The sequence below is a fragment of the Podarcis pityusensis genome (genome assembly GCF_964106645.2).
Source record: "Podarcis pityusensis genome assembly, chromosome: 2".
Taxonomy (NCBI): Eukaryota; Metazoa; Chordata; class Lepidosauria; order Squamata; family Lacertidae; genus Podarcis; species Podarcis pityusensis.
The window spans coordinates 41,581,790-41,607,820 of NC_138029.1; the positions used below are offsets into that span (position 1 = coordinate 41,581,790).

Sequence of the window (26,031 nt, forward strand, 5' to 3'; positions counted from 1 at the left end):
TTCACTTTCTTACATTAAGGGAAGCGATAATGTCATTGCGTTTGTCACATTTATCACATCCCTATCCAGCTGATGAGTAAAATTAGCTTGTTTTGATCTGATTGCACCCTCATCTGACCACTGGTATGTTGTACAGATTGTGCTGATTTTTGTACTTGCCTTTATGATTTGCACCACTGGGTGCCTTATTGTACTCTTTTAACTGTACAACTTAAGTGTTTCAGCCTTTTAATCACTGCTAAACCTTAGGATGGTGGTTAAAGTAAAAGGCTATAGCCTATACTCCTCCAGAGCATACAGTATACATTTGCTGCCCCTGCTGCTTTATATATAATATATATATATATAATTTTTATTAATTTTCCAATATAAAATTATACAAAACAAAACCTCCAATTTATCACCAACATCCTCTTTTTGGACTTCCATCAGCATGTCTGATAATTCTCCGTTTTACTCACTACTTCCACATTTCTCAGTTTAATATTGCACTATATTAATATCTTATTTTACCTTTTTTTTTAAACAATATTTCTACTATACATTCTCACAGAACTTCCTGAAACCCCTGCTGCTTTTTAAACTCACATGAGTTTAAAAATAAAGTTTGTCATGAGATCACCTTTAAGAGAAATGAAGTCAATGATTTGGATCAGCAAAATGGTGAGGGAATGGTTAAGACACTGTTAAAGGTAAAGGTAAAGGGACCCCTGACCATTAGGTCCAGTCGTGACCAACTCTGGGGTTGCGGCGCTCATCTCGCTTTATTGGCCGAGGGAGCCAGCGTACAGCTTCCGGGTCATGTGGCCAGCATGACTAAGCCGCTTCTGGCGAACCAGAGCAGCGCATGGAAACGCCATTTACCGGTACCTTCCCGCCGGAGTGGTACCTATTTATCTACTTGCACTTTGACGTGCTTTTGAACTGCTAAGTTGGCCGGAGCAGGGACTGAGCAACGGGAGCTCACCCCGTCACGGGGATTCGAACCGCTGACCTTCTGATCAGCAAGTCCTAACCCACAGCGCCATCCGCAAGACACTGTTACCCCACTATTATTAACCTAATCCAATTCTCTCCTCACCCTGCTCCCCAAAATCTAATAAACGAATATACTCAACATTTCATCTAGTTTCCTGCTTAAGGATGGGTTGTGTGCAGTGTGGAGGCAACAGATGTGAGACAGCCAGCAAGCAGTTGGTCTCCCTGCCTTCTGCCCTACCAGCTCCATGGACACCTGCCACCACTGGATGATAATTTTCTGCAGAAATGGGAGTGAGATTGTGTAGTGTGTGTGCCCACCCATGTAGTGAAATTCATTGTCCTCATCTGTATGAATTATTTCTTGCCTTTTAAACCAGTCTTCAATGATCTGCTGGATATTTATTTCTTTAAAGCATTCCCCCCCCCCCCATACCCTTCAGCCAAAGCAGAAACACTGAGGTCCAGGGCTGAGGGCCTTCTGGTGGTTCCCTCACTGCAAGAAGCCAAGTTACAGGGAACCAGGCAGAGGGCCTTCTCGGTAGTGGCACCTGCCCTGTGGAACGCCCTCCCACCAGATGTCAAAGAGAACAACAACTACCAGACTTTTAGAAGACGTCTGAAGACAGCCCTGTTTAGGGAAGCTTTTAATGTTTGATGCATTACTGTATTTTAATATTTTGGTGGAAGCCACCCAGAGTGGCTGGGGAAGCCCAGCCAAATGGGTGGGGTATAAATAAATTAATAATAATAATAATTAATAATAATAATAATTATAATTTATTAAGCCCTCTCCCAGATCAGCTTATAAATGTCTGATGATCTGCCCTGAGGTTTCCAGCGCAAAAGGCACAGCACAAAAGGAAAAGGGATTGGGAAGGAGGAAGGGGAATAAATCAAGCTCCCTGCATGAGTTCTTAGTTGCAGAGTTTGTTTAACTTTTAGAAATCAGATACTGCAAGTACTCTCTTGAAAGGCTTCCTGCTTTGCATCTGCAGGAAAGTGCCTCTGGTAAACATTTAAACCCATGGGGGTTCAGATCTTCCCATATAAGGATCCTGTTGTCCTGCACTTTTGCCATGTGCTTGCAACATACTCTGTTAAATCAGGATGATTCTGTGATAGACCCCTGAACATATGATCTGGAATAAGGCTGCACATCTAAGAAGAGATGACCCTGAAGCCTCACTTGGACCTGAGCCTGGAGTGAACTGAGCCTCTGAGGAGCTGAGGAGCAGCTGTGCACAAAGGTCCTTGAGAGGGAGGTTGGATCACTAAACCCAGGCTTCATACACACTATACTTTCAAAGCCTATTCAAAGGGCATTCTTTCTCAAAGAATTGTGGGCACTGTCATTTACCCCTCAATTCCCCAAAACCCTTATCACACCAATTATTGGGAAGAGGGGGGTGTTTTCTAATGTGCTTTAAAGGTACTGTGTGTTCGCAGTCTCAAAGATGGTGGAATTTGGAAACTGGAGCAGCTTCAGAGGTTGGAGAATCATTCTCTACTCCATGATCATGACCTTTGTTGAATGTCTTTGTTGAATGTTATTACATTTTAAAAAATCCCACTCCTCTTCAAAACAGTTCAGATGCCCCTCTTCAGAACAGAGTACTCTGTTCCCCTTTTAGATTCACAACAACCTTGTGAGGTAGGTGAGGCTGAGAGGTGCCCTATGTCCCTACTACACCCTACGCCTACTACACTTGCGTTCTTCAACCTTGAGTCGCCAAGTGTTGTTGGACTACAACTCCCATCATGCCCAGCCAGCTTAGCCAATGGGAATTGTAGTCCGAAACTTTCTGGTAGGGTGCCAACTTGAATAAAATATTGGGGTGCAGGTAAGCCCTGCCCCACATAATTGATCACATGACGTGGCACACACACACACCCCATTTGAATGACAAGGCCGATTAACTTGGGGGGCAGCCCCCTCAAATATTTTATTGGGAACCAAAGGGATCTAGGTTCCTAGCAGTTGGCTCCTATGCTCTGGGAACCTTAGCTGAAAGAACACTGCAACTCCCCTGCCCAAGTTTATTGTATGAATTGTCCATTGAGTGGTGGGCTTTTAGAATGAAGATTTGTTGCACACTGCCCATCTTTGGTTTCTAGCTTGAGTTGCTCGGAAGTGGTGTCAAAACAGAACTTTGGGGTTCAGCTGTGCGCCCCACAAAACAAGGATGTGCGTCTGTGGTTGTTGGTTAGTACATACAACTTCTTCTGTCTTTCTTTTTTAAAAAGTTTTTTTTTAAGTTTACCATTTCAGAAGGAGGAAACTGATGAACAGGAAACACGCAGAAATGCTGAAAGGGGGCCTGGGAACGAGTGATTGAGTGGGGCCGCCATGCGCTGTGCCCACAAGATCGAGATCTTTTTCTGCTGCCAAGAGATCTTGGGAGGCCGGCTCAGCTGCTCCCGCTGCCGGGAAGCCCTCGGAGCGGGGCAGCACCTGCCCGCTTTCCTCGTAGCAACCTTGTTTGTGTCCGTCTCTTTATTTAGCCCAGGCCTCTTCCTGTTGGAGGTGCCAGGGCAGAGGTGCCCAGCGCAGCCACCTCTCCTCGGACAGAGGCACCCACGCGCACATCTCCCGGACTGGGCAGGGCGCAGCGCGCCGGGCGAGTGAGTCAGGCGCTCCTTAGTGTAGCTGTTGGCAGCGGCTGCATCCGCCGCCGCCGTCCCCACTTGACTTCTGGAGCTGGAGAGGTGGCGGCGAAGGCCAGTGAAAGGTTGCAGCTCTGCGATTCCTCGGCGCCGAGAAAAAAACCAAGCAGCAGACGCCGCGGAGGCGATCGGCGCGGTCGCCTTGCGGTTGGGCGAGAAAAGGAAGCTTCTTTTTCGTCCTATAGTAGGACGCGCCGTCGAGTTTTGCTGCGCGCTCTGCTGAGCGAGCGAGCGCCCGGCGACTTCCTGAGCAGCCCGAGCCAAGGCGGCGAGCGGCGAGGAACCAGACGCCGCTAGACCTCCGGAAAGGAGCGAGCGGGCTCCGGAGGTAAGCTGAGCTTGTCTTGAGACGGCGGTTGCCGCTACTACCACCGGCACCTCTGCGCTTCGGCTTTCGATTCCTGTCTCTTTTCGGGTTTGTTTTCTTTTGATGTGCCTTAAGGAGATCTTTGAGCAATACGAGCCGAAAAGGAAAGAGGTCCCGGGACTTAAATAGCGTTCTTTGAAGGTTTGCAAGGAGATGTTGGCGGAACGTTTTAGGAAACGTGGCTTTCAAAAACGCGCCCTCCAAGAAGCCCTGCTCTAGAGTCCGGGATCGGGGCAACCCTTTCCAAAATCTTTCCGGAGAGGGCCCTTGCGAAATTGCAGGAAAAGACCCTGGTGGCGTATGGGGCTAGCAAGGGACAAATTAGTACATACTGTATTATGATGAGCAAGGAGAGGTGTGTGTGTGTGTGTGTGTGTGTGTGTGTGTGAGAGAGAGAGAGAGAGAGAGAGAGAGAGAGAGAGTTCTATTTCTGCCAAGCAACAACTTAGGAAGGAAGCTACTCCAACAGGATATCGATGCTTCCTTTTCCTAAGTCAATTTCATTTGCAAGGGAGATGGTGATTATTCTGGGAAGGGTGGGCCGAAGAAGTGCATCCGTGCAGAATGGATCCCATCAAAACAACTGCAGAGGAAGCGTTTAAGCCCAGATGCTATTCAACAGGTGTTCCCAAAAAGTTTCAGTGTGTCGACGCAGAGAGTCGTCTGGCCCCCTTCTGGCTCCCAAGGGCAAGGAAGAGCTGTTTATTCTCTTGATCTGCCCTCTTATATTGCTGGTAAAGACTTTACAGGCTTCGTCGTGGGAGAGGCACAATCTGGAAGAGAGGCGTGGGGAAGTTCGCAGATGCCTTTTGGGAACAAGCACTCCTCAAATACTTGCGCAAACTCTGTCTTGTGTTACAAGGAGGTTTTTTCCCCCTCTAAGCACATTTTGTTGGAATGTTGCCCTCTTGCAGCCATGCCCAGATTGGCAGCTGCTTGTCCTCCTGGCTCAGTGCTATTTATAATATATTATGGGCCTGTTTGCAAATGCACATCCATCACTTGGTTGGGCAGCCCTTTATTCTTTGCAGGTGAATGTGTGAATAGAGTCCTTCCAACAGCCTGGTGTTGGAAGCGGTATAACAAAAATCTGTCTCTGGTACTTGATCTGTGATGGCTGATTCACATGTGCATATTTAAGGCACACCCACACAATCCTGGGAACTGTAGTTTGTTAAGGGTGCTAGCAATTGTAGCTCTGTGAGGGGTAAGCTACAGTTCCCAGGGTTCTGTGGTAGGAAACCATGTACATTAAATGTGCTTGATGTGGTTGTGATTATCGTTGGCTCCACAGCCTTCCACATGATCTAGAGCAGGGGTGCCCAAACTTTTTTCAAAGAGGGCCAGATTTGAAGAAGAGAACGTGCGTGTGGGACAGCCCTGGTTGTTGAGCTTTTTTTACAATCTTAGAATCTTGCCCCAAACTTGTTGAGGTTTTTAGGATTGAAGCTTTTAGGCTTGAAGTTGCTGAGCTTTTTTAAAAGGATTTTACCCCAGGACACGGGTGGCGCTGTAGGTTAAACCACAGAGCCTAGGACTTGCCGATCAGAAGGTCGGCGGTTCGAATCCCCACAACAGGGTGAGCTCCTGTTGCTTGGTCCCTGCTCCTGCCAACCTAGCAGTTCAAAAGCACATCAAAGTGCAAGTAGATAAATAGGTACTGCTCCGGCGGGAAGGTAAACAGCATTTCCGTGCGCTGCTCTGGTTTGCCAGAAGTGGCTTAGTCATGCTGGCCACATGACCCGGAAGCTGTACGCCGGCTCCCTCGGCCAATAAAGCGAGATGAGCACCGCAACCCCAGAGTCGGTTATGACTGGACCTAATAGTCAGGGGTCCCTTTACCTTTACCTTACCCCAGGACATATACTGCCACGGGGGCCAGATTAAATTGACCGACGGGCCGGATTAGGCCCCCAAAACAGACTTTGGACATGCCTGATCTAGAGGAAGGGCAGTAGTGCAGGATAAATGGGAGTATCCTAAAGCCCTTTCTGTTAGGATCCGATTCAGCGCATGAGAGCAGCCAGGCTCCAAGATGTACTGATGTACAAGGTATGCTTTCCACACGGATAATTTCAGTGCAGAAAGGGCTCTGGGAGACCAACACATGATATCTAGCAACTGCAGGTTCCTTACACAGGACAACGGGACTGAACGAGAGCTGTCTATAGCATGTGGTGAGAGATGGAGTGTGTGGCTTGGCTCCTTTATCATATTTTTTCATGTGCTGTCTCACTTAGTGTCTGCTTTTTCGATGAACAAATTTGGCAACAAGTGTAGGAATTTCCCGCCCCCGCCCCACCTCACCCCCAGGTTGTTTTTCTGAAACCACCGGTGGAAATGGGAGGGGAGATGCTGAAGTTTAACAGGCTGTTGCTTCCTGAGGGCCATTTTCTTTTTCCAAAAAGTAATTAAATATGACGTGCTGGAGGAACTCTCCAAAGAATCATTAACATCCAGGAACTGGTCTGCACATCCTCCTTCGGCTATAAGAAAGAGTCCTTGAAAAGCCTGTTTTGCAGACAGAGAGCTGGCCTTACATCTCTTTGAAAGTTCCACGAAGAAGGAAATTTCTTAAAATGCCAGTGCTTCTAGTATTAGAACTTGCTGCTCCCTTGATGCCTCCTCACCCACCTGGCAATGGATCTGCTGCTTCCTGCCAGCTCCCAGTGGGACCTCTTTCATCTCTTATTTAAAGGTTCATAGGTTCCGGCTGACAGTCAGCTGCAGATTGAGCAGCTTCAGGGCCCAATAGGCTGTTTACTGGTTCTGTTCAGATACTGCCTCACTCCCTGCCACCCCCCACCCCCGCACCCCACCCTAGCTTCACAGCATGTCTTATGTCACTCTAGTTTGCCTGCTTAGCACAAGAAAGCGAGGGAGGAACTGGCAGCAGACTGACACTAGCTTTTGGCAGTCCTACAATGAACCATTGTGCTTCAAATGTGGCATGTGGTCCTAAGGCAGGGCCCTGCATTGGGGGAAAGATTCCTGCATTGCAGGGGGTTGGACTAAATTACCCTCGTGGTCCCTTCCAACTATATGATTCTATTATCTATTATGATGTCCTCCATATGCTTTGGACTGCAGCTCTCTCGCCATCCCTGACCAAACTGGCTGATGGGAGTTGTAGTCCACCACCCCTGGAGGAGGAGACCTAGGGCAGGGTTTCCCAGACTTGGATGCAGTGCTGTCTTTAGCATATGTGCCGCAGGGGTGCAAAGATCCACCCAGTGCCCCCAAAATTAGCCCCCAAATTAACTTTTATTATGCTTATGTCAGCCACCACGCTTACGTCTTATCTCTTGTTTATGAAAGAAGGGAGCGAAAAGAAACAAACCTTTTTATTTGCTCATTTATTTACAATATACTTATACTTAAGTATACAGCACCACACGTAATATAATATTTTGATGTAAGAGTTAATTTTGAGTGCACGGTGCCGTTGTGAATGACAAGCGCTGTCATTGAGTCTGACAAAGCGCTGCCATTGTGAATGACAATCACCACCGCTGGTGGACCGGGTTCACGTCTCCGCTCCTCCACATGCAGCTGCTGGGTGACCTTGGGCTAGTCACACTTCACTGAAGTCTCTCAGCCCCACTCACATCACAGAGTGTTTGTTGTAGGGGAGGAAGGGAAAGAAGAATGTTAGCGGCTTTGAGACTCCTTTGGGTAGTGATAAAGCGGGATATCAAATCCAAACTCTTCTTCTTCTTCTCTTCTTCGTTGGCTCCTGGCATGGAAATTGGCTTTGGGCTACAAGAAACAGATAGCACAAGCATGTAAGACTTGTCCTTATTAATGTAATCACAGGAAAGAGAAAGCACAAGGCAGAATTAGTAGTGTACTGATTTTGCTTCTTTTCCTACAGCCAGGAATTATGCTTTGTTCTGGTTTCCTAATAAATCTTATGTCAGCCGTTATAACCCGTTCTGCCACTGGATTTTGAACCATATAAGGTTCACCTCCTCTGGTATTTTAGATTACTGTTACATGTACTATTGTTGCAGGGAACTGGGTCCTGGGAACAAGGGAAAATTACCTGAGAAACAAACTCCCTTACAGCCTGGAGGGTTTTAATGTTGCTAGTTGGGCGGCTTTCATCGTGATTAGAGTGAGCTTTTAGATAAAAGTATTTTTTTGTATCCAGTTACAGATGTACTTTGGAACTTTTGATCTTGTACAGCCAGAGTGTACCTTTTTAAAAGATTGGTTAAAGAACAACAACTCTCCTTTTGCCTCTTGTTTGTAACAGTTGTTGTGTTGGATATACTTTGATATTATAAAATATGTGTATGTCGCAACAATGAAACAGGGACTGGCGACACTTGTCTCCTGATGCATTTAGCACCATCTGCAAGAGTTCATCCAATTGCAGAGTCCCTTAGCTGAGCATTGTAAAATCAGTTAAGTTTAACCCAAATTTATTTTTAAAAATGTAGTCTTCAAAAATGAAATAAAAGCAACTCAATACATTACATTGGATGTGGGGAGCACTATTTCTGACATTAAACATCTCTTGTGCACATAAATATGCGCAGATCTAGTTTATGTGCACTGGGTAAGTTAGGTTTCCTAAACACGTGTTCCCAGACATATTAATGTCTAAAGATACACAAAAACCACAGTAACACTTGTGGCACATTGACAAATTCATTATCACACGAGCATTCACATAGTGCGATCCATTCAATCAGATGAAATGTCCTAGGTTACTGCTGTGTGTGTGCGTTACCCACTTGGGGTTGTAAACAGCGAGGTCAGAGAGAAATGAACTGCATAAAATACAGAGACAGCAATAATTACATAATTAACAGTGGTAATTCACAAAACACATGTTGATAACGTAGACATTAGGCCATTGGTAAGCCAATTAACATATGTAGTATAATAAAAATCCAATTCAATCCACAAGTGATAGCACTGACCCTCTTGATGATGTCACATTACGGTCTTTCTTTAAAGTTCCTTTGTTCAAGTACAGCCACTTACAGACTGTCCTGAGAGTCTGAGGGGTCCTCCCCCCCCCCCCCGCTGATTTTTTGAATATTACCATTTGTCAGTTGCTTATGATGTTCACGCATTGCAAGAGGGCTGCCGGAAACTCAGTGCTTACCGTACGTTTCTTTCAGCAGCTGTAATGGGTAGTGCTGTTCTAAGATGGTGAGTAAAGAGCCGATCCCCTCCTTAGTTCAGAGATGGGAAACCTGTGGCTCTTCAGATGTTGTAGGAGCACACTTCCCATCATCCCTGACCATGGGCCATGCTGAATGAGGTTCAGCCACCCCTCAACATCATCCCTGCCACTGAAGTTCATTCTGGTTTGGCAATATAGCCATTTAACTATTGATTGATTGATTTTTTTAAACCCCTCTAACCATCACAGTAAGTGGTAAGAAATATGAACTCGAAATGTACCTTTCATGAATTCCAAATGCACCAAAGAGCTCTATGGGCAGTGATGACTTGCATAACTGTCGCTGAGCAGAGCCATCTGAATGTATTACCATAGAAATGTTAAGATGGCAATTAGAATGTATTAAAAGAAGAGTAGTTTAGATGGTTCCTATTGGTCTTTAGGCAGTCTACAGAGAGTGTCCTGAAGTGGCCTAACAGAAGAACATTGCACTTGCGAGGAGCAACTGAAATGCACTGGCGTAAATTGCAAAATTGTACCATCACCTGTTGCTTATTCATCCACATAAAAATCAGCTAAGTTTTACAAATGACCATTGAAATGAGCTAGAAATGAGCTGGGATCTGGCACCCTCATCCACAGGCCTCAGAATAAAGCTTTTTCAAGAGACTTGCCATTCCGAATGACAGTGAGGGGGTGCCTTGAGAAGATTGCAGTATTCCTGAGGAATTGCCTACAAAATTTGCTGCCTGCTGCATCAACTGAATTCCCAAATGACCATCAAAATGCTGGGAGACTGCTTGGATCTTTCAAAATAGCCTGCAGGTTTTGCTGCCCGCCATGCCCATGAGCTGAGCTGCTGAATACACTGAAATGGCTGGGAGAGTCTCAGCAACGCTTTGCATTGAATGTCAGGAACCCCAGTGGGTGTTGCAGATGCACATAGGCAGCCCCACCCATGCCCAAGACTTTCCTGTCACTGTTTTGGTACTACTTAGAATACCTTATTCAAACAGATCGTACAACAAGCCTGTGAGGCAGGCTGCATAGTTGCCTATTAGAAATATCAGTAGCTCTCCAAGGAGTCACCTTCAGAATGAGAATAGGAACCCCACTGCCACCCAGTAAAGCATGGGTAGGCAAACTAAGGCCCAGGGTCCGGATCCAGCCCAATCACCTTCTAAATCTGGCCCGCAGACGGTCTGGGAATCAGCGTGTTTTTAGATAAGAAGAATGTGTCCTTTTATTTAAAATGCAACTCTGGGTTATTTGTGGGGCCTGCCTGGTGTTTTTACATGAGTATCCTGTGTCCTTTTATTTAAAGTACATCTCTGGGTTATTTGTGGGGCATAGGAATTTGTTCATTCCCCCCCCCAAAAAAAAATATAGTCTGGCCCCACACAAGGTCTGAGGGACAGTGGACCGGCCCCCTGCTGAAAAAGTTTGCTGACCCATGCTAAAGGGATGCCTACTTTCATTTCTCTCTCTCAGTCAATCTTTAATAATTAGTTTGAACCTCCAGAATTTTGTGCTATTCTGGTCCAGACATAGATAAAAATGCTTCACCATGGAGTGTGAAGCCACATCTGCTCATTGCATGTGCAAACTGCAATAATAATGAGTGAACATAAGAAACATGAGAATGCCCCCCCATGTATTTTCTGCATCTGTTTCTGGAGGCAGGATAACATAATTGAAGCCACACATTTGCACTTTCCTAGAACCTCATCTTTCCAACACACATTACATTAAGATACACATTCTAACAGAAAATGCACATTTCTGCACTGAATATTGGAACAAACCATGAGCCGCTCCCTCAGGACAAAGGAAATTTTGCAAGTATACATCAGCACAGCAAAGGTTGCTAAAAGTTCCTGGCTGCACAGTGAAGGCCTACATGGTGCTGGTAATATAGTCATAGCAAGCCATTCTGTGGCCAGCCTGTCTTGGTTTCATGGATGATAGAGACCACATCCTCTTCCACACCGGGATATATGTCATGACAGGTTAGTTGACAAAGGCTAAGCTCCCACAATTATCTGTCAAAACAATTATCACTTTATTTGGGGGCAACTGTCGCAGAGTTTCCTACACTGTCTTCATGACTCTATATCATAATGTATTCCGTTGGGCACTTGGAAGGACATGTATTTGCCTGGATTTATTCTGAAGTTGTAATTCTGGCCTTCCTCACAGGGTTGTTGTGAAGCCTATTCAAACAACGTATGCCAAGCAGCATCAAAATGGTGGTGTGGAGAGTGGAGTTGTATGCACCTTTGGGTTGGATATGTCTTTTGTGTGCACGGCGATGTTCCTGACATTTCATATCAGTCGCTGGCCAGCCTCCCATAGCCACCTCAATGCATTTCTACAATCAGCCCCAATCCAGTTCATCAGCAGTAAAACCTGCTAGCGATGTAGCAGGATCCAACCTTTCAACAATAGCATCTCTATGGTCTTTTAAGAAAACCAGTTGATTAGCACAGCAAGACAGCAAAGCCTTCAGACAATTTAGCAGGGACAAAGGTATCTCAGTACAAAGATACAACAGTAACTTTCTGTCATATGGAATGGCAGGGGGCTTTATTATGAGGGCTGCAGCTCTAGGTACAAGCATGAAATCCAGAGCAAATGTTGTGCTAGCAGAAGCTGGTTGTACAACAGAAAGTATCAGGGCTACAGAGATCTGTTGAGCAACCAGCCATGAGAACCAGGCTGGATTCATGCGCCTTTTCTTGCACAAGCCATTTCACTAGCGTAGCTAGTACAGTGCTAAGGGAGTTCAACTTAGCATTACATTGGATTCCTCCCTGTGTGTGTGCATGCACAGATGCACAGACATATCCGTCTAAAGGATATTCCTTATTGGAGGCAATCAGCTATAATATGGTCATAGGTAGAAGCAAAAAGGGAATTGTTAAGTTTGCTTATTCATTAACACTCCCACCCCATTCATACGTTGATTATGGAACGACAGGCCCCTAGAGCTGTCTCCCCTCATTCCAAATTAAAACACAATCCAGAGATTTCTGATTTCCCAATCCCTCCTATTCATTTTTAAATGACAAATTTTACAGGACCAAGTTTCTTTTTCTCAGAATGTTTGGAAGATAGTTTGAACTTAGGTATCTCTCATTTTTTTTTGCCCTCCCATAATCTATTTCTGTGAAATATGCTGAGCTTTAGGGAAAGAGCTGGGAATCAGTTCCTGTTGCCTTATGCTTTCATGAGCACACATCCTATTTTTGTTTTGTTGAAGTTCTTTATTCTTCTATTATTATTAGGAATAAATATGCCTAACTTAGGGGTTTGTTTAACCGTAGTGAAGCTCTACATTTCCCTCCACCCCTTTGTTTTGTAATGAATGTGTACTGTAGCAGATAGGCTTGTCACCCGATGCTTATTTCAAGGAATGGTCCCTTACTTATGAGCCTTGTTTGTTTGTGAGATGCACCTTAACTGCAAAAAGCAACTTCAGTCTCATCTTACAAAGACAGTATATTCCAATGAAGTTCTGTTCTGACCCACAAAATGGATCACTTTCCTACGGTCTCACAATGCGTTCCTTATCTTTGAATTCTTCAGGTGGCAAAGTTCAGGTGCAGACTGTGGCAAATAGAAATGTCTGCTTTTCAGTGGGCTGTTCTTCCTTTAAAAGAATTGTGCGAGAGCTAATTGTGGCTGAAATTGTCAGCTAGCTGTGTGCTATGCTGATGTATTCATGCCACTAAAATGGCTTCTCTGTGCCTCCTGAAAAGAATGGCTTGAGCCCTTTTCTTTTTACTCTGACAGTGGTGCATCACAGATGTTTGTCTCGAAAAAGCAGGTCAATTGTAGTAAGTAGTGTAATGGGCAGGGCTGGATTAAGACATGCTGAGGCCATAAGCAAAGTGGAGTTGAAGAAACCCCACAGCATTACCCCAAAATGTGTATTATTCTAAGCGAAAGAACAATGAAAACATAAATAAGAAGCTTTTATATTTGCATATATTCCCGTACGTGGGCAAGCATACAACTGACAATCTAATAGAAACATATATCTTGCAATAAGACAATTTGTATATGAAATACCTTTACATTAAAATACATTGTGATTTCTTAGCGTATATAAAAACTATATTGTAGTTCATGCTGCACAGATTTATAAACAAAGGGCAACAAATAATTGTGTGGCCGTTAAGTACATTTTTGTCATACCCGAATGATAAAATCTGCTTTAGAGTCTACATCCCATTTCATTTATTTTTGATCAGTTATGTAAAACTTTAAATTGGTGTATTTAGAGGCCCCCCCCCCCCCCCAGATCTGAGGCCCTAAACTGTAGTTTACTTAACTTGTGTAGAAATCTGGCACTGGGGATGAAGAACCTGATTATTGTTGGACTGCTGTTCCCATCAGCTCTAGCCAACCAAATGGTTGGGGAAGCTGGGTGTTGCAGTCCAACATCTAGAGGCCCACAGGGACTTCTATAACATTCTTCATTATCAGAGGTACATAGGTATGTGTATATATATATATATATATATATATATATGTAAAGGGACCCCTGACCATTAGGTCCAGTCGTGGCCGACTCTGGGGTTGCAGCGCACATCTTGCTTTACTGGCCGAGGGAGCCGGCGTACAGTTTCCGGGTCATGTGGCCAGCATGACTAAGCCGCTTCTGGCGAACCAGAGCAGCGCATGGAAATGCCGTTTACCTTCCCGCCGGAGCGGTACCTATTTATCTACCTGCACTTTGACGTGCTTCCGAACTGCTAGGTTGGCAGGAGCAGGGACCGAGCAATAGGAGTTCACCCCGTCACGGGGATTCGAACCGCCAGCCTTCTGATTGGCAAGTCCTAGACTCTGCGGTTTAACCCACAGTGCCACCCACATCATATATATATATATATATATATATATATATATCCCAAAATGTAGTATTTTCTATGAACTGAATGGCTTAGCTAAGAATAGGGTCCTATATGGCTTCCCTCACAACACATATAGTTCCCACTGAATGCTGGGAAATGCTCTCCTCATTGCTTCATTGCTTGCTCTTTGACAGCACTATTCAGGCCTGATGGAGAATATGAAAAATCTGAGGCAGGTTAGCGTGACTCTTTGTTGTGACAGCATGAGAGCCTTGTGGGTTGGGGTTCTTGTAAGCTCAGCCATCACTGTAGGGAAGGTGTGAAGAGGAAGCTAGGCTGTCTGTAATCACTTCTGCCTGAACGGGGTCTTAAAAATAGAACAGCGGAAATGGCAAAGTGGCATAGGCCCCTTGGGGCTGCTTCTATGAATGACTGTGTCACTCTACAGTAATGACTGATGCTGACCATCTCTGATGAGAGGCAAAGCTTCAGGCTAGTAGGTGTTGACAGTACAAATAGGGGAGAACTGCTTTGAACATACATCAATGGTCAAAAGTGATCAGCCCATTCTGCAAACAGGTTTTATTTTTCAAACCTATTCAGTATTATGCACAAGTAGTCCCGTAATAATTTTAATGCACTGAATTCCTAAATGGAATCGGATAATTGAATGGAAAATGGGGGTGGGCAGGCTGTGGATTAGTGGACATGAAATGATTAACATGGAAAAAGTCCCAGGTTCAATCCCTTGTGTGGAAATACTCCTGTCTGAAACCCTGGAGGGCCACTTTCAGTTAGTATTGACCGTACTGGGCTTGATGGATCCATGGTTTGTCTGATATAATTCCAAAAGAATACTATTTTCTATTGGTTCAGAAATTCCAATTTAACAACTTGGTGTTGCTTGTATAATTGCAGGTGGGGTTAAAGGGTTTAATTATCTGGTGGAGCACTTCAAAGAGCTGTTTTTCTAAATCTGGATAAGAAAAGTTTGGGTTTGTGAGTGAGTTGTGATGCAACTTTATCTCCTGGTGGGCAGCTTTTTGGTGGCATGTTACCCCAACAGCCTATCTATGTCTTCATACATCTGATGAAGATCCATCTAATGTCACAATAAATCTGTTAGTCTTTGAGGTGACCCAAGACACTCTGTTAAAGGGACACGGGTGGCGCTGTGGGTTAAACCACAAAGCCTAGGACTTGCTGATCAGAAGGTCGGCGGTTTGAATCCCTGCCACAGGGTAAGCTCCCGTTGCTCGGTCCCTGCTCCTGCCAACCTAGCAGTTCAAAAGCACGTCAAAGTGAAAGTAGATAAATAGGTACTGCTCCGACGGGAAGGTAAACGGCGTTTCCGTGCGCTGCTCTGGTTCGCCAGAAGCAGCTTAGTCATGCTGGCCACATGACCCGGAAGCTGTATGCCGGCTCCCTTGGCCAATAAAGCGAGATGAGCGCCGCAACCCCAGAGTTGGTCACAACTGGACCTAATGGTCAGGGGTCCCTTTAAGACACTCTGTTGTTTTTGCTGCAACAGACTAACATGAGCAACCACTCTAGAACAAGAGGAGCCAAAGTGGTGAGACCTCCAAATGTTGTTGGACTCCAGTTCCCATCAGCTCCAGACAGAGTGGCCAATAGTCAGGGATAATGGATGTGGGCTGTTGTCTATCATCATATGGAGAGCATCACATCATCCCCATGCTCTAGAAGTTGTTACTCCTATGCTTGTTCCTGAAGTGAGTCATTCCTATGTGTACTTGGATGCAAGAGGGGGCAGGGGCTAGCATAACAACTACTGGTGTGACTCTACTCATGTTTCAAAGGCTGCAAAGATTACACTTCTGGTTCTGCTACTGAGGAGGAGAAACTAATGTCGCGTCTCTGGTTTTGCTCCTCAGGTTCCCTTTGAAGTGAGTCCTGGAGCACAACTGCTGGAATATCTGCAGGGCAGCCTAGCCCATGTGCTCAGAGAAGGTGAGCATCATTTACTGCAGGGATAGACAAACTTCCAGCTTTTTGGAGCTAGTCTGTTGTTATTTTTTTACTAGAATCCCACAACGTACTAACTTGAGCCAGGAGCAAAGGACAAAAAGATTAGAATTTCAAAAAGCAGGGTGCCTCTGAGCACATTCTAGTTAGTTAGCTAGTTCCAGGACCAAAATGAGCTCACAGTTCTTTTGTGGGGGGTGGGGGAGCCCATTCCTGGTTTACTCAACCTTTCATAATTTCAGCAGTCTTAATTTAAGAGGGGAAAGAAGGCACCTTTTTGCTGCTGCCATTGTTAAATAATTGGGAGTCAGAAATCTTTGCCAGTCTACTGCAGATGACCCAGACACCCCAGTCAACTGTCTACCCACCTCAAAATAGTGCTGTGCAATGACCAAGCAATAAAGGCATTTTATTATCTCGGCTTTGCAGTAAACAGCATGGGCCAGTGGTCCTGGGATATCACCAGGAATCTCGGCAGAATATACAGGGGAGCTGGAACACAGAGGAAACGGAAGGCAGGTGAACCAATAACATTGTGCCAGCCCACCTGAGCAGGATGCCTGTGGCTGCTGCTGAAGAATGTGTTATAACTGGCAGAGAGTACAATCAGAGAAAAGAGTTTCCTTTTAAGCCTTAGGAAATCACTTTGAAGAGAATAATGTTATCAGGGCAACTGTAAATACTAACAGAACTGTCCTCGTTCCCCTGGCTTTATCTGCAGCAAGTGAAACAAACGTGGTCATAGGCGATGGGGAACTATGGACAAAGAGGAGCCCACACATTCCTTTTTCTGATTTTTTTTCCCTCTCTCTCTCTCAAATATTTGCAGGTATTGGCTGGTACTGGTGAGGCAGGTAAAGCAAGTTTGTCTTGGGCGTGTTCCCACTTGACGGAGATTGGCAGCTTCCAAAGAAATCCGACAGCATCCCAGCAGGAGAGCCTGGGTGTGGTTGTAGAAATTGCTGTCTTGCCGCTGCCTGATGCCAAGGACATTGTAGTATTCTGGGTAAGTGGACCTTCTTTATTTCTAGCAGAGTCATTGACATTCTGACCAAGCCCTTGTCCTGGGCATGTTTCCTGATGCTAATCATCTAGAAATTGATTTCCTATGTTGCCTTGGGGGGTGGGGGTGAAGATGAGATATAAATGTTACAAATATGTTGATCTGAGGATATATGTCCTTCTGGAAAGAGTTTGGCCAACTTCCTTAACAACCACACATGCCCTTCATCCAGCATGCACAATACCAGTAATTTATGGCAGTGGTTTCTCCAAGTTCTATGCCAGTACTGGGGAACCTGTGACATGCCAGATGTTGTTGACTACAACTCCCATCAGCCCCAGCTAAGATAGGTAATGGTCAGGGCTGATGGGAGTTGTAGTCAAACAAAAAATCTTGAGGGCCACAGCTTCCCCACCCATACTCTGTGCCATTGTGAATTATAACACTCATCTTCTAGATCCCTTTTCCCCACACCATCCAGTGGGGGCATGCTATAGTGTAGCTTGTTGCTTCTTGAACAAGAGGTGCACACTGAATGTTGGAACTACAGTGTGAAAACCACACTGTCTCCTTCCCTCTTTTTTCATGGAGCCTTGTGCACCTTGCACCAACAAATTTTGGGGTAAAATAAGCTTAGTGTGAAATAAGTGGGGCGTAATCTACAAAAGTGGATACAATAGCAAAACGCATTAAGGTGCCATAAGTCTCTTTTTTGTTTTTGCCGCAACAAACTAACATGGCTACTTATCATTTCAGTGTCAGGTCCCTGGTATTAAACAGGGATTTCAAGCACACTCAACCGCCATCTTGTTTTTTTTGCAGAAGTGCTAGAGGATACTAGGTCATGCTCAGTGAAACTGGACCCTCTGGCCACCCAGTTCTCCCAGAAGTGCTGGAAAAGATAACCTCACGACCACCTGCTGTGACTTCCACCCAACCATGGATAACCCAGGTTACTGTTGTTATTGTTATGATCATTAGTCTCATCTTCAGAGAAGCATCTCAAAGTGCCGTATCGGCTTCTGCTTGCTCTCTGAGCATGAGGTGTTTAGGTGAAAAGAGTGGATTGTCTCCAGTTCCCCCACTGCACAGTTGAGAGAAAGAGATAAATAAAATTTGGAGGGGCAGCTATGTTAGTCTGATTCAGCAAACACACAAAAAGAGGCTCTTGATTGCTTTAAGTTGCACAGATTTATTGTAGTATGAGCCCATTTCATTAGATGGAATGTTAGACCTAGTAGGAACTTCAGTAGCTCATGGGTAAGGCAAGCTGTATTATTTATTATTCCAACAGGCAGACATAGACCTGATTAGCTTGTGCAGCCCTACCATTGCCAGAATCCCACCTTCAGTAGGAGTATAACAACAATTACACCCCCCCCTTCATCAGTTGTGTAAGCATTTACTGAGAGGTAATGGATGGGAATTATATATTATGGAAGCAAGGTTTTTCACTGGTAATAACCAAAGGCAATGCCTATCTACACTCTCTTGTTTGGGAGAGTTAACATCAAAGCTGTTATAATACCAGTGATAACTGGTTGTATACAAGGAGGCAGGGGTGCGTGCACCTTTCGATCCATGAAAAGCTCATCCCTTATCTGCTGGCCATTATTCCTGTGCTACTTTATCATGTATTTGCTCAAAAAGGAGCTTGCAGCATTGATGGCAAACCACTAGCATTACCCTTTTGTTGGTAGGATTTGGTTTGTTAAGTACAAATAACAAGAAGACACTGAGTTATCTTGTTCTTCACACCCTGTTTTTCTCCTTTGTCAAGAGGTTGAGTCCGACTTCCTCCGAAGTGTGCATGCCCTCCTTCGTGAACTTGATGGCCACCACCCAGCCTTCCAGAGCGAGAGAGGTAAGAGCCAGTGACCCGTGTGCCCCAGCTCATCACTGAGCACTGAAGAGTTTTGCAGTGTGTCTGAGAACACCTCTCCCACAGCTAGAGAGAGCAAAAGGAAATGACTTTTTATGTTTGGCCAGCTGTGTTGGCATTTCCTGGGTTTTCTGGTCTTGTTGAGATACCTACCCATATGGATGCATATGACTGGGTGTGGGTACCTGGTTGATTCCAGACAAAATAATGTCACCAGTAAAACTCTTCCTTACTGGCAACAATTGTAGAGAGAAGGAGCCATAGCTTGGTGATAAAGAATATGTTTTCCAAGTACAAACTGCTGTAACCTGCCCTGGGACCTTAGGGCAAGTAAGAAATCAAATGAATGACCTAATAAATAATTAAATAAAATAATATGTGGAAACCTTGAGGGAAGAGCTGTTTTTGTTTATGGTTCGGTTCTGTCCGCTCCTCTTCTTCTATAAGTGCAACTCACTTTCCTTCTTTGCAATATTCTGCTCTTGTCTCTTGCTGATTCCTGACCCAGTGAAACATTGATAGTTGTTTTAACTTTGGTTCTCTTCCCACCTTCTTCCAGGGATGCTGAGATGGACTTTGCACAAGAAGATTGACAGGAATCCCAGCAATGGAGCCCTCTTGATCAAAATTCTGGTGAAAGAACTGGAAAGGGTAAGAATGTCCACAGAAGGAAGCAATGGGCTGGGAGTTGTCTTCACAGTCCACATGTAGCCTTTCTCATGAATACGAATCTATGGTTTATTGCTGTGGAAAAATGTGATTAAATTAATATACTGCTCTTCAAATTGAAGACACTTCCAAACATCAGATCCTCTATCAAGGCTCATTGGCTCAGTCATAAATTCAGGGTAGCCAATGCAGCCTGCTTCTGACATCACTCACAATCTCTCTAGTGTTTGTAGGGAACCAGCTGCCCCGGTGTTCCTTATTGTTTATCCTGCACCTTCCTGCCACTTCTGGTCCTTCTTACTCTCTCATTAGAAGCCATTCTTCCTGCAGAAAAACTGATCTTTAGGTTGGCTGAAGATAGTATACTTACAGAGCATTGGGAGGTCCATGATGTGTATGCTCATTCCACTATTTTTTACCCTAAGCAGATGTTGCAGGATTTTGTAGTGTTCCAAAAACCTGCAAAATGCACATGACCAAAGATGTCACAGCTGCTTCAAGCTTTCCTCCTAGGCTTTATATTCATAGATTCCCCCCTCCCCCTCAAATCTCTCCTAAGCATGTCAAGGGTAAGTCTTTAACTGAACGCACAGTCCAGCTGAGGTCTGGCTGGTACCATGGCAATGTTCCACCTAGAGTTGTCTCTGCTATCAAATGCTCTGTTGTTCTAGCTGCCAGCCCTCCTCCCTCATGTGTTTTGTGACAGCAGAGGATCCAAAATCAGCCTCACATTGTTGGAAAATCTTCAGCGTAACCGTTTGCTTTCTCTAGGCAGAAAGATGCAACTATCGGCAGTACATCATCCCTTTGCTTCACACGCTGATGTATACATTGATAAAGGTGAGAACTATAAATTCATGCGGCTGTGATAGCACAGGAATTCCATGCTGGGAGTTGATGTGAGGTGTCAGCTTGCACTATGGCCAACAGCTCTTAGGTTTCCATGGATACCACTCGAGATTCTATTTTGAATTCTAGGGATGTGTGAAATGTGCAAGAGAGGGTGCCTCTAAGCATGTGCAGCGTGTTTTTCCCTCCCTGCTGGGAAGACACAGACACTTTGATACTTCTGGGGCTTAGGAGCAGAGTGTTTAAGCGAAAATGGTCTGACTTCTAGTTAGATTTGAGCCCTAGCACCTCTCCCCTGTAGGAATGGGTAAGCACTGGATATTGTCAGAGTGTCAGACAACAGTCTGAAATGCATTTATGGATGGCCACGTTTTCTTGTGCTGCTCCATTCATAGTTTAAAAAGAAGTGACTCATTAAAATCAATGGTAAGAGGGGGAAAACGCGACTCAACAACATCTCTGTGGTGGAATGCAGGTGATTAATGGTCTGTTTATAACCAGAGGTTCTCCAACTTTACCATATGCTGTCTGCATGCATAAAAGATGCATAATTCATGTGAATTGTGAAGCACATACATTAGCAGTGATGCTGTCCCTGCTTGCAGACACCTTGGGAGAATTACATTTGCTCCCTGTGGAAAAATGGTGAAATACTAGCATAAAATCAGCTTAGCGAAAATTCTGGAGCAGAAAACACCCACAGTTTTATTGAAAATGGAAGTCTGTAATAAGGAAATAGCGACAGTGAAAGACATTTTTATTTGAAGAAATGTTTAGTAGCTGTGGGCGTCTCAGGATAGCTGCATTTTCATACCCTGGAGAGTAAAACGACAGGGAAACATATGGTTATCTTAGACTTAGACACTGCTTTCTCCCCCCTCCCGCCTCCTTGTAATCATTCAAGATTCCCTGAGGTCACCAAATAAAGCAAATAAAGTAACAGAAGCATTTATTCTTGTACAGCTACTCTGCAAAAGGAAACATATGAATCTTGATGAACCATCTTCTCAGTATAGTTGGAGTTCTCAGTCCAGATTCCACCAAACAGCAGATGCGAATAGGCCTGATTCCACTGATACCAGGGGTGAATTGGGCTGGTGATTGTCAGCCAATGCTACAGGGTACTTCTCATATTTAAATAATTTTTACACCGAAGTTTGTTCTCCCATTGCTGCTCCAGGCACCTTGCATCCCTGATGATTTGTATGAGAGAGTGTACGATTTCTGCAAGAAGTTACTAACTCTGCCCAAACCGTACTGCACCATTGGCCTGGATTATGCTCGGCAGCTAAAACTGGAACGGACAATACCAGGTGTGCAATATTCCACACTCTTTTTGCTTTCTTTTGGTTGGTTTGTTGAGGACCATTGGGGAGGTGGGGGGAAATTGGTCAAGCAGAAGAAAAGCACTCATAATTGGGGTGGCAGGATGTGTTCATCCATCTGTCAGTTGGGTCCTGCTGCTGGTTCATTTCAGCAGGAAACCAATCAAAGTGGGATGCTCTTATCATGGTTCACACTTTCCTTGACACTGATAAGCTAACACTGGGCCAGAAACATTGCTTAGATTCCCCTGTTAGTGTGCTACCAAAACAGCTGTTCTTTCTGAAAGGCAACCTGCATTTCTTTTAACACACATTGCTTGAAGGCTGTGTTAAAACGCCCTGGCATGCTTCTTTGTGAAAAGGCTTATGTTCAGATACTGCAACCAACTTATTAATGAACAACTTTAATTGCTCAATAATGGATGACTACAGCTCACTTATCAGGTACCTACTTCATGAAGTAGAATGCTCCAAAGCTTTTTCGTAGCCAGGAGCCCATAGCAAAAAGCCACTTCAAATGTTCCAAATTTCCAGTTACTTTTGTAACACTTCCATGCAGGAAATTATATTATATTATATGTAGACTATTGCAAGAGATCTATTCATTGCATGTAAAAACTTTGGAAACTGCAGACAGAAGAAAAAGAAGCATTTGCCTTTCCACCTTTCTGTTGGGACTTCCTTGAAGATTTCTCTCCCCCCCCCCCCCCATTCATGCAGTTTGTAGTCTCACTTTTGGACTTGATTCCATTTCAAACCAATGTTATGACATCATTATCAATGGTGTGGTTAGTTATACCAAAACCAAACCACTGACCTTTAAACTTTGACTGATATTTAGATGCTTATTTTATTCATTAGGAGCATTATACCAAAGAATGGTTTCTGCAGAGCAAAGTCTCAAGAACGACTCATTCCCCTATCAGGAAAAGTAAGTATAGGGCCTCTCACCTGTCTTAAAGTGACATATTTATCACACACACACAAAATAAATCTGCACTAATGTGTGGCTGTCTCTATATATGTTAACTCTTCATTCCCCAGGGTTTTCATGTTTGTAGATCCAGAACTGCTGTCTGAAGCTGTATGCCGGGCACTCATTGATGAAATCAAGGCTGCTCAGATGTCCCAGTGTATGAAGTCCTGCATGCTCTGTGTGATAGAACGTGCCTTCCAAACGGTGCTGAAGGAACACGGTCACGTTAAGAACGTGCACAGCATTCTTCAGGTACCGTAAAGATTTCATTGAAATAAATGAAATTCCATAAGCAGAAATACCAGACATTCCCAGTCACTTGCCTCCCATCTGGAGGGCTGCCATTATACAGTTACTCCATAGACTATTATTCTCATACTGGGGATGGATGTGTGAGCAAAAGTTACTCAGTGTTGCTTCAGATGAAAACTGTAGAAGGTAGAGATTTAAACAAAACAACTTGTTGGCTTAAGAACACCACTCCATCCAGTACACTCTGGCATATATAGACAAAAAACAAACGGATCACCTTTCCCCCACTGTGTAAAAGGGTACGTTAACTGACGGAAAGAAAGCAAACGAATCTTATGGTAAGTGGCTGATTCTTGGGGTTTTGTTAGTCTTCTTGCAAAGTTATATGTCCAGACAGAGACTTTGTTAATGCTGAGCCACAGACCTGATTAGTTCCACCACCACCAAGACAGCCATCTCTAGAATTTCTAAAGTTACCTGGGAGTATGGCCAATTGAACTCATGGAAACATATAAAAAATAGGTTCCAAATTGTATAGAATGTTTCAAGTTTTTAATGAATGTTTCAGGCTCTGCATCCCCTCTGGCAACTGTCATGTTCTTGGTGACTTTGTCCATTAATAAGTGTTCCCAAAGCCTTTGAATTTGAACCCTAGCCTTGACAAATACACCAAACTTGACAGATACACCAAACATTTTCACTGATTGTAATTATTGCTCTTGCTGCTCCTGAGGAATGTAAAAATATTTTCTCATGTATTGTAGACTATCAGTCCTTTGGAAAACAGTATTTCAAGTACTTGGAGACTTAAGGGTATTTTGTTTTAGTTATGTTATTAATTTTGTTTAAGATATTTTCCCAAATTTTCCTCCACTAGAGGATATGACCACCACATGCAGGCAGATGTACCAGTTCCTTGACATCCTCTCCAACATTTATTTGAAGCTGTTTGACTATCTTTTGCTCCTTGACTGGGACTTTGTGCCAATGAGAAAGTACTTAGAGGCTGCAGTCCATCCATTTATGTTGGAGAAAGCCCCATTGAACTCATTGGGACTTATGTCTAAGTAGACACATAGAGGGATTGTTCTATGCAAGTCAGTTCTCTTGCCTTTGGCGCTTATTGCCTTCCTTGAGCCAGAAATAAAACACTTATCCCAAATTGAATTGTCTGTTGGCATTTTAACAAGATTTGTTGGACTACAGATGGGGGAGAAGGGAAGCTTAGGAAACAGAAGGAAGGAAATTACTCCCAAAGTCTTAAAAGGTCAACTTTTAATAAGAAATATTAGAAGCAAACAAAGTTTTAAGAATACTTTTAAGAAACCTGCTAGCTGTGCTGTCAGGTGCTGCATGTTTACCTATTTCCCCATGTGTTCATACATGTCAATGTGTCAATGACAAAATTGTTTTTGAGTTAGGAAGAGCTGAGTATTGTGAGTACCATACATGCGTAGTGTAATTTGCTATAAAGAAAAAAACCTTGAATAGGTGTTTGCAGTCTGTGAACTTCATTCCAGCCAGGACTCCCCCCCCCCCCCGAAAAATAGGTGCTAGTACTCACCATGAAGTTGTTACAGTAAGTGCCCAGCTTTTTAACAACAACAAAAAAAGGTGTTGGTACTGCGTACCCTTGAGTACCCCTTGAAAAAGAAAGCACTGATTCCAGCAATGATTCATTACTCCTTCCCCCTGTGGCAGGCAAAGCCCTTAGATGTGACTGAGCACTATTTTCAGCAAGTGATGGCTGCCATTGAACATGCAGGAAGAGACATGAGTGCAGAATACAATCAATATGTTGAAGAATTGGGGAAAATCTACAGCACATTGCTGAGCACTTCAGAGAAAGGTAAGTGTGGCCCTACGAGGCTGGGATGTGAAAAAGGACCCCAGTCCCTGCACTTCATCTGGAAATGAGCCCTGAGACTTTATTGTAGTTGCTTTTGTGGGCACTTCCCACAGCACCCACAACAGTGTGAAAGGCAAAATCATTGATTTAGGTACTGAAAGGATGGAAACTGATTTATGCAGCCAAAGGGGATTGTGTCTTGTAGCTCTGTGCTTTGTTCAGGATCACCCCCATGCAGTCCTCGGTACTAAAAAAGACCAACTTCACAGTGATTTCTGAGGAGAAGGAAATTTGTGTGTCTGTTCAGTAAGCGTGACCCTGTACTGGTCAGAGACAAGAAGGCTAAATGGGCAAAAGTGCCAAGTATAATTTGGGGGTCTGCTCAATGGTAAGAGGTGATATTACTGGTCACCCCAAATCAGCGAAGAGGGATATCATAAGCTTATTTATTATTGCATGTCTATGCCACCTTTCCTCCAAGGAGCTCAAGGTGGTACATTGTTCTCCCCTCCCCATTTTTCCTCACAACCACCCTGTGAGGTAGGTTAAGGTAAGAGAGAATGATTGGCCGAAGGTCGCCCAGTGAGCTTCATGGCTGAAGAGGGGTTTGAACCCTGGTCTCTCAACTCCTAGTCCAACACTCTAACCATTACACATTGCATGTGAAACATCATCGTTCACCTACATTGATGTCATTTGACACTTTTAAATGTTAGTTATCACCCAGCAGGCAACTACACTAAATAAAGCTTACATCTTTTCCCCACGACGTGAAATATAATGGATAAATGTGTATTTCTGGCAATCACAAGGCTTTTTCTGACTACAGTGGTACCTCGGGTTACATACGCTTCAGGTTACATATGCTTCAGGTTACAGACTCTGCTAACCCAGAAATAGTACCTTGGGTTAAGAACTTTGCTTCAGGATGATAACAGAAATCGTGCTGTGGCGGCACGGCGGCAGCTGGAGGCCCCATTAGCTAAAGTGAGCTAAAGTCAGGTTAAGAACAGCTTCAGGTTAAGAACGGACCTCCAGAACGAATTAAGTACTTAACCCGAGGTACCACTGTATCTGGAATTGGTGCTGTTCATTGCCCTGAAGAAACTGCTGTTTTGCCATGTATCAGCCTCTGGCTAGCTGCTTCACATTTTTCTACATTAGCTTAGTTATAAGAAGGCTCTTCATCAGCTAATGCAGGGCAAATGAGCCACAGTTTTGTTTTGTTT

At 44.3% G+C, this 26,031-nt stretch overlaps 1 protein-coding gene and 1 long non-coding RNA gene across 2 annotated transcripts in view; one reads left to right on the forward strand and one right to left on the reverse strand.

Moving 5' to 3' along the window:
- Positions 1-3,293: 3,293 nt before the first annotated feature.
- The window catches only part of PIK3R6 (phosphoinositide-3-kinase regulatory subunit 6), a 45,132-nt gene continuing 22,394 nt past the window's right edge, over positions 3,294-26,031 (forward strand). Inside the window, exons 1-11 of the mRNA XM_080995443.1 lie at positions 3,294-3,973; positions 15,907-15,982; positions 16,827-17,003; positions 17,823-17,952; positions 18,781-18,864; positions 19,442-19,533; positions 20,323-20,391; positions 21,581-21,713; positions 22,587-22,656; positions 22,770-22,953; positions 24,655-24,802. Of these exons, the coding sequence (XP_080851569.1) occupies positions 17,940-17,952; positions 18,781-18,864; positions 19,442-19,533; positions 20,323-20,391; positions 21,581-21,713; positions 22,587-22,656; positions 22,770-22,953; positions 24,655-24,802 (793 nt within the window). The 5' untranslated portion in view covers positions 3,294-3,973; positions 15,907-15,982; positions 16,827-17,003; positions 17,823-17,939. The remainder of the gene's footprint in view (positions 3,974-15,906; positions 15,983-16,826; positions 17,004-17,822; positions 17,953-18,780; positions 18,865-19,441; positions 19,534-20,322; positions 20,392-21,580; positions 21,714-22,586; positions 22,657-22,769; positions 22,954-24,654; positions 24,803-26,031) is intronic.
- On the reverse strand, positions 18,173-20,419 carry LOC308471462. The gene is made up of 3 exons (XR_013982975.1): positions 20,282-20,419; positions 19,922-20,010; positions 18,173-19,626 (listed from the first exon to the last, which is right to left on the reverse strand). It is a non-coding gene; the product is annotated as an uncharacterized lncRNA (long non-coding RNA).